Source organism: Bison bison, unplaced genomic scaffold (assembly GCF_000754665.1).
Source record: "Bison bison bison isolate TAMUID 2011002044 unplaced genomic scaffold, Bison_UMD1.0 scf7180017864518, whole genome shotgun sequence".
Classification (NCBI taxonomy): Eukaryota; Metazoa; Chordata; class Mammalia; order Artiodactyla; family Bovidae; genus Bison; species Bison bison.
The window spans coordinates 14530043-14537688 of NW_011495071.1; the positions used below are offsets into that span (position 1 = coordinate 14530043).

General features: G+C 41.3%; 1 protein-coding gene across 1 annotated transcript in view; it reads right to left on the reverse strand.

The window, feature by feature from the left end:
• The window catches only part of LOC104981438 (chromosome unknown open reading frame, human C11orf58), a 28371-nt gene extending 22568 nt beyond the window's left edge, over positions 1–5803 (reverse strand). Inside the window, exon 1 of the mRNA XM_010830532.1 lies at positions 5591–5803. Coding sequence (XP_010828834.1) covers positions 5591–5653 — 63 coding nt within the window. The 5' untranslated portion in view covers positions 5654–5803. The remainder of the gene's footprint in view (positions 1–5590) is intronic.
• Between the last annotated feature and the right edge of the window lie 1843 nt (positions 5804–7646).

A 7646-nucleotide genomic window follows, 5' to 3' on the forward strand; every position in this document is an offset into this window, starting at 1 on the left:
CATCTCTTTTAGAATTTTCCACAGTTTATTGTGACCCACACAGTCAAAGGCTTTGGCATAGTCAATAAAGCAGAAATAGATGTTTTTCGGGAACTCTCTTGCTTTTTCCACGATCCAGAGGATGTTGGCACTTTGATCTCTGGTTCCTCTGCCTTTTCTAAAACCAGCTTGAACATCTGGAAGTTCACGGTTCACATATTGTTGAAGCCTGGCTTGGAGAATTTTGAGCATTACTTTAGTAGCGTGTGAGATGAGTGCAATTGTGCGGTAGTTTGAGCATTCTTTGGCGTTGCCTTTCTTTGGGATTGGAATGAAAACTGACCTTTTCCAGTCCTGTGGCCACTGCTGAGTGTTCCAAATTTGCTGGCATATTGAGTGCAGCAATTTCACAGCATCATCTTTCAGGATTTGGAATAGCTCAACTGGAATTCCATCACCTCCACTAGCTTTGTTCGCAATGATGCTTTCTAAGGCCCACTTGACTTCACATTCCAGGATGTCTGGCTCTAGGTGAGTGATCACATCATTGTGATTATCTAGGTCACGAAGCTCCTTTTTGTATAGTTTTTCTGTATATTCTTGCCACCTCTTCTTAATATCTTCTGCTTCTGTTAGGTCCATACCATTTCTGTCCTTTATCACATTCATCTTTGCATGAAATGTTCCCTTGGTATCTCTAATTTTCTTGAAGAGATCTCTAGTCTTTCCCATTCTGTTGTTTTCCTCTATTTCTTTGCATTGATCGCTAAGGAAGGCTTTCTTATCTCTCCTTGCTATTCTTTGGAACTGTGCATTCAGATCTTTGCTATTCTTTGGAACTCTACAACAGAGGGCAGACACACTGAAACCATAATCACAGACCACTAGCCAATCTGATCACACGGACCACAGCCTTGTCTAACTCAATGAAACTAAGCCATGCCGTGTGGGGCCATCCAAGACAAGAGGGTCATGATGGAGAGGTCTGACAGAATGTGGTCCACTGGAGAAGGGATTGGCAAACCACTTCAGTAGTCTTGCCTTGAGAACCCCATGAACAGTATGAAAAGGCAAAATGATAGGATACTGAAAGAGAAACTCCCCAGGTCAGTAGGTGCCCAATATGCTACTGGAGATCAGTGGAGAAATAACTCCAGAAACAATGAAGGGATGGAGCCAAAGCAAAAAGAATACCCAGCTGTGGATGTGACTGGTGATAGAAGCAAGGTCCGATGCTGTAAAGAGCAATATTACATAAGAACCTGGAATGTTAGGTCCATGAATCAAGGCAAATTGGAAGTGGTCAAACAGGAGATGGCAAGAATGAATGTCAACATTCTAGGAATCAGAGAACTAAAATGGACTGGACTGGGTGAATTTAACTCAGATGACCATTATATCTACTACTGGGGGCAGGAATCCCTTAGAAGAAATGGAGTAGCCATCATGGTCAACAAGAGAGTCCAAAATGCAGTACTTGGATGCAATCTCAAAAATGACAGAATGATCTCTGTTCATTTCCAAGGCAAGCCATTCAATATCATGGTAATCCGAGCCTATGCCTCAACCAGTAACGCTGAAGAAACTGAAGTTGAACAGTTCTATGAAGACCTACAAGACCTTTTAGAACATCCCCAAAAGATGTCCTTTTAATTATAGGGAACTGGAATGCAAAAGTAGGAAGTCAAGAAACACCTGGAGTAACAGGCACATTTGGCCTTGGAGTACGGAATGAAGCAGGGCAAAGAGAATGCACTGGCCATAGCAAATACCCTCTTCCAACAACACAAGAGAAGACTACACATGGACATCACCATATGGTCAACAATGAAATCAGACTGATTATATTCTTTGCAGCCAAAGATGGAGAAGCTCTATACAGTCAGCAAAAACAAGACCGGGAGCTGACTGTGGCTCACATCATGAACTCCTTATTGCCAAATTCAGACTTAAATTGAAGAAAGTAGGGAAAACCACTAGACCATTCAGGTATGACCTAAATCAAATCCCTTATGATTATATAGTGGAAGTGAGAAATAGATTTAAGGGACTGGATCTGATAGAGTGCCTGATGAACTATGGATGGAGGTTTGTGACATTGTATAGGAGATAGGGATCAAGACCATGCCCATAGAAAAGAAATTCAAAAAAGCAAAATGGCTGTCTTTGGAGGCCTTACAAATAGCTGTGAAAAGAAGAGAAGCAAAAAGCAAAGGAGCTATATTCAGAGAATGCTAAATATTTGGGGTATGCATGCATAGATACATAAGGTGAAAAAAAAATCAAGAAAATTTGGTTATGGTTAAATTCTAGAATTTAAGTTATTACAATTTTTAATAAAATTACTTTTACAATCTTTTCTTCTGAAAATTATTCATAAATGACCAGTACTCTTGCCTGGAAAATCCCATGGGCGGAGGAGCCTGGTAGGCTGCAGGCCATGGGGTCGCTAAAAGTCGGACACGACTGAGCGACTTCACTTTCACTTTTCACTTTCATGCATTGGAGAAGGAAATGGCAACCCACTCCAGTGTTCTTGCCCGGAGAATCCCAGGGACAGACGAGCCTGGTGGGCTGCCGTCTCTGGGGTCACACAGAGTCGGACACGACTAAAGTGATGCAGCAGCGGCAGCAAAACAATGATGGTCATCCTTCCTGGGCATTGAGAGTTGAAATATTTGTCCCATATTGGACACCCACTTATGGTTCTTCTCAATTCCTTTTGGTGGCATGCTCTTCTGATTCTGGCCATCTAAGTTCCCAATCTTTACTTCTTCCCACCTAACATCTCATATTTTTTCATAGACTAGTTAGTTCTTAACTATTTCTGGCTTAATATAGTTAAGTAAAAGAAACCCAAAACAAAAAACAAAGTATTAGTGAAGCTTAAGTTCTGATTCTCACTAAACACTTGTTCCGTGAACCTGATATTTAACTTTTAAGTTTTAATTCTCCATCTGCCCTGAGTCTTTTTGAAAGGCTGTCTTAAGAATACCAACACCTGAGAACTGCATAGTGTTTCACAACTTACAGATCACTTTTTATTTATATTCTCTCAAGCGACCATTTAATAAATAAGGACATTGAGGCAAAGAGACTAAATGACTTGCTTCCATCCTCTGCTCTTTCCACATCATACTCTGTACATGATCAAATGAGACAGGATATATACAAGTAGTTTATGAACTACAGTTATAAAATATGTAGAATTAATTTAAAATAATTGTCTAAAAAAGCAAAACTTCCCCAAATTTCCTATTAAAAGAGCAAATATCTTCAATGCCTTACATAAATAACCCTATCATCTACAATTTATAATTCTAATTTTAAAAAAAATCATGAAGTCCTTCCAGTTCTTCTTTCCAGGTCTTCCCATACAGTCAAAAGTACCTTGCTCAAGTGCTGTACTCTGAAAAGCACATGGGTGCCCATATATTCTTAGAGATTCTCCACCAGTTAATAAAGTCAACCTCCCTATTCATCCTACTTCCTAAAAGACAGCTTTCATTTCTCCACTCCAATCAAACCAATGAAACCATTTTTAAGTTGGTTTCATCCTTAATCCACTTATTATAGAACTGCAGTCAATTTACCTCCTCTTCAGTACACACTGTAGTAACTCCCAGAATTTATTTCTACAATTGTCAGCATGTTCCTAGAGTTGGATTCCATGATTTGTTACCCCCAATAAACATGAGGTGAGTGGACAAAGAAAACTGATAATCTTTTAAGTGCAGAGGCACATTAGAAACTGTTGACCACTTACATTTTATTTTCTAAACTTAGACACGTATTTTAAAATTTTAAATATGTATTATTCTTAAAATATTAAAAACACAAGCACTTAAAAAGATAACTCCCAATTACCAACAAAAATAAAAATATTAAAGAAACTGACTCAAAAATCACTGTCAAGGGATAAGTTACTACTGTATTGCACTAAAATATGGAATTCAGCTCAGTCGTGTCCGACACTTTACAACCCCATGAACTGCAGCACGCATTAGCAAAATTTATAGATAATGTGTTAAGGTCCGAGGACCTAATTTTGAACTGCAACTGTAACCATCGCTATTAAAAGGAATGCTTATAGCATTGGAAAAGGTCTTAAAGGTCATGTAGTTTAACCTGACCTCATCAAAAACTGTAGAGATTTAATTATTTAATCACTTTAACTTTGTTAAATTACCTAATAACGCCAAGAGTTTTCTGTCAAAATAAAACATTATTTCTTTGATTCTAGCAAAACAGGTGCCTGACATTCTAGCAATCAAGTCACAGTTAAATACCAGGAGGAAAACAGCGTAATGGTTTTTAAAACGGCACTCAGGTTACTCAAAAAGCCTAGATAAATTTCTGATAAGAACTGGCTTACCATATTAACAAGAAAATATCTCAAAGCCAGTTGTAGGGAGGAACCGTGGGCACAAATAAATCTCACTATATAACTATTCATCCTCAAATCTTTACTGATTACTTATCTTTCTGCAGAGCTAAAATCAATTTCCGTAAAGAGCCTTACTATTCTGGACCTAACTCCACCATTTACCTAACGAGGGATGGGTCTTAACGTCATCTCATTTATTACAACTGACGCACCAACAGAGTTCAATGAGTCTTTTATGTTTCGCAAAGTAAAATATTACCAAAGGCACTGAACCGCACTTCAGAAAACAAAGACCTCTACACAATCAGAAATTGACAGCGCTTTAAATAATCGAAAGTAAACTAGTTATGCTCCCTTCATCATCCTTATCAATAACCTCTCCACCTTCCCCCGCTCCCCAATTTCCCCGTCTACGTTTCCATGGCATTCGTTCATTGTACGAGGGACCTAGTTTTACGTTTACTGGTTACTGCAGTGTCCATGACACCGCGCTAAGAACTAGTACAAATACACAAAAGGCCCAGGATAAACACCATAGTTATTCATCTTTGAACTCCCAACATCTGGCACAGCAGTAAATATTTAATAGTTTACTTCAAGGAATGAATGTCCTGCTACTTAAACTGACAACTGTGGGGGGAGGGAGAAGAGCAGTACTTGACATCAAAACTGGATTCTACATCTCAACGTCTCAGGCCTCAGCACTGTGCGCCACTTCCCCCGGTACAGTTCTTCCGTTCAGTACTTTCTTGGTTTACTCTTAATAGTACAGTTAATTTTAACTGTTACCATTACGTTGCAAAAATAATCCTGGCCAGAATATCTGTCCAAATTTGCACGAACATCTCGACTATCACAGGAGGATTTTAAGCCTAAAACCAGCAGGATCTTGCCATTTCCTAGTAGAAACATCCATAAAGAAGCTTCAACAGCCCCCAAATGGGTAAACACGTACACTTGACTAAGCTCTTTCACTTCTCGACCATTCAGAATTTTCTTCCTCGATTCCCCTTCCCATGCAGGTCTCTGGCTCTTAGCGGGTAGAACTACAAACAGTTCAAGCCTAATTAAGAAAAGAGTACATTTCCCATTCTTCTGGGTCCTCCCCGCGGCCCTCCCCATTCAGGTCACCTCAAGCGCTTCCTCCGTCTTCATCCACCCTTCCCCGCCTATCCCAATCTTTGGTAGGCCGCAACCCTCCACCACTCCGCCATTGTTATTTACATCGTCGTCTGGGGAGGCTGAACGCTTCACCCCGTGCGGATGGGACTCCCTGGCAGCACTCATCGTTGCGGACACCACAACGGGAAAGGTCGAACCCACTCGCCCGTTCTCCTCAGCCGCGACGCCAGCAGCCTGCAGTCTGCCACCGGCCCAAGCAGCAGCGCCACTCCACAAGGCAGAGTCCCTTCGGGCCTTGTCCGCCACAATCGTCACTGCCGCGGGCGCTCGCTACCTTGGCGCACTCTGGGAGTTGTAGTTTCCTGGTTCACAACATACCGCCTGAGCAAAGGAGATAGATGGGTGACTAAAACTACAACTCTCAAGAAGCCCAGCGGCGCCGCCAGCGCTGTGTGGCGGGAGTGCCCTCCGAGGCTCCGCCTTCCTCGGCTAGTGGAGGTAGTTTTCCCGCGGATGGGTATGGCGGTGAGCGGCGTACGGAAGATTCGTTGCTACAGAAAGAGACCTAGCCTGGGTGTTTGCATTTCACTGTGGGACGTTGCCCCTTTTACAAATCCATTCGTTACCGTTAAGCACCTGGGTTTAAATGTAATGTTTCAGGATTATAGAACCTCACGAGTAGCCTCAGCCCAAAACAAACCTTTCAGGGAAAAAATATGGCTCCTAGCATTTCCCCTGTGGTGCTCTCTCGCTTGTAGTCAATTTCTAAACCGGCATGGCTGCTTTTAGAAAATTCCAGATAAACATTTTCCCGCTTTCTCATTCTCACTGGAATGAGTTCAGTATTGGTGTTAAATGCCAGTTAATTGGCCAGTATTGAAACTAGGGTCCACCTGAGGAAAATCTGTTAGCTTTTAACGCTGCTTTATGTGAAGCAGGAGTGACCCTCTTCAACCTCGCTTCTGGTATGTAGGTTTTGTACTTTGAGGGCCTTCAGAAAGTGAAGTCCATCTCTGCAAGAAAGCCCGTAGCTTTTCCTTTTAAGAAATAATTCACTTAAAGATTTGAAATGAGATTCACATCATATAAAATCAACCATTTTAGAGTGTTTAGTTGCCTGCCTGTGTGCTAAGTCGCTTCAGTCGTGTCTGACTCTTTGTAGTGGACTGTAGCCCTCTAGGCTCCTCAGTCCGTGGAATTCTCCAGGCAAGAATACTGGAGTGGGTTGCCATTTCCTTCTCCAAGAGATCTTCGTGACCCAGAAATCAAACCTGCGCCTCCTGCATTGCAGGCGGATTCTTTACTGCAGAGCCAACGGGGAAGCCTAAAGTGTATAATGAAGTATCATGTAATACATAAACAGTGTTGTGCAACCATCACCTCTACCTAGTCCTAAGACATTTTCATCACCCCCAAACGATTAAGCACCTCAATATCCACTAAGCAGTTCTTCCCCCTTCTTCCCTCTCCCCACCAACTGCTAGTTTAGTAAGAAAGAAAGCACTGAATCTAAAGTATTAATTGGGTATTGAAGTTTATTTTTTTAATTTATTTTAATTGGAGGCTAATTACAATATTGTATTGGTTTTGCCATACATCAACATGAATCCGCCATGGGTGTACACATGTTCTCCATCCTGAACCCCCTCCCAATTCCTTCCCCATACCATCCTTCTGGGTCATCCCAGTGCACCAGTCCCGAGCATCCTGTATCATGCATCAAACCTGGACTGGCAATTCATTTCACATATGATATTATACATGTTTAAATGCCATTCTCCCAAATCATCCCACCCTCTCCCTCTCCCACAGAGTCCAAAAGACTATTCTATACATCTGTATCTCTTTTGCTGTCTCACATACAGGGTTATTGTTACCATCTTTCTAAATTCCATATATATGTGTTAGTATACTGTATTGGTGTTTTTCTTTCTGGCTTACTTCACTCTGTATAATAGGCTCCAGTTTCATCCACCTCATTAGAACTGATTCAAATGTATTCTTTTTAATGGCTGAGTAATAATCCATTGTGTATATGTACCACAGCTTTCTTATCCATTCATCTGCTGGTGGACATCTAGATTGCTTCCATGTCCTGGCTATTATAAACAGTGCTGAAATGAACATTGGGGTACACATGTCTCTTTCAATTCTGGTT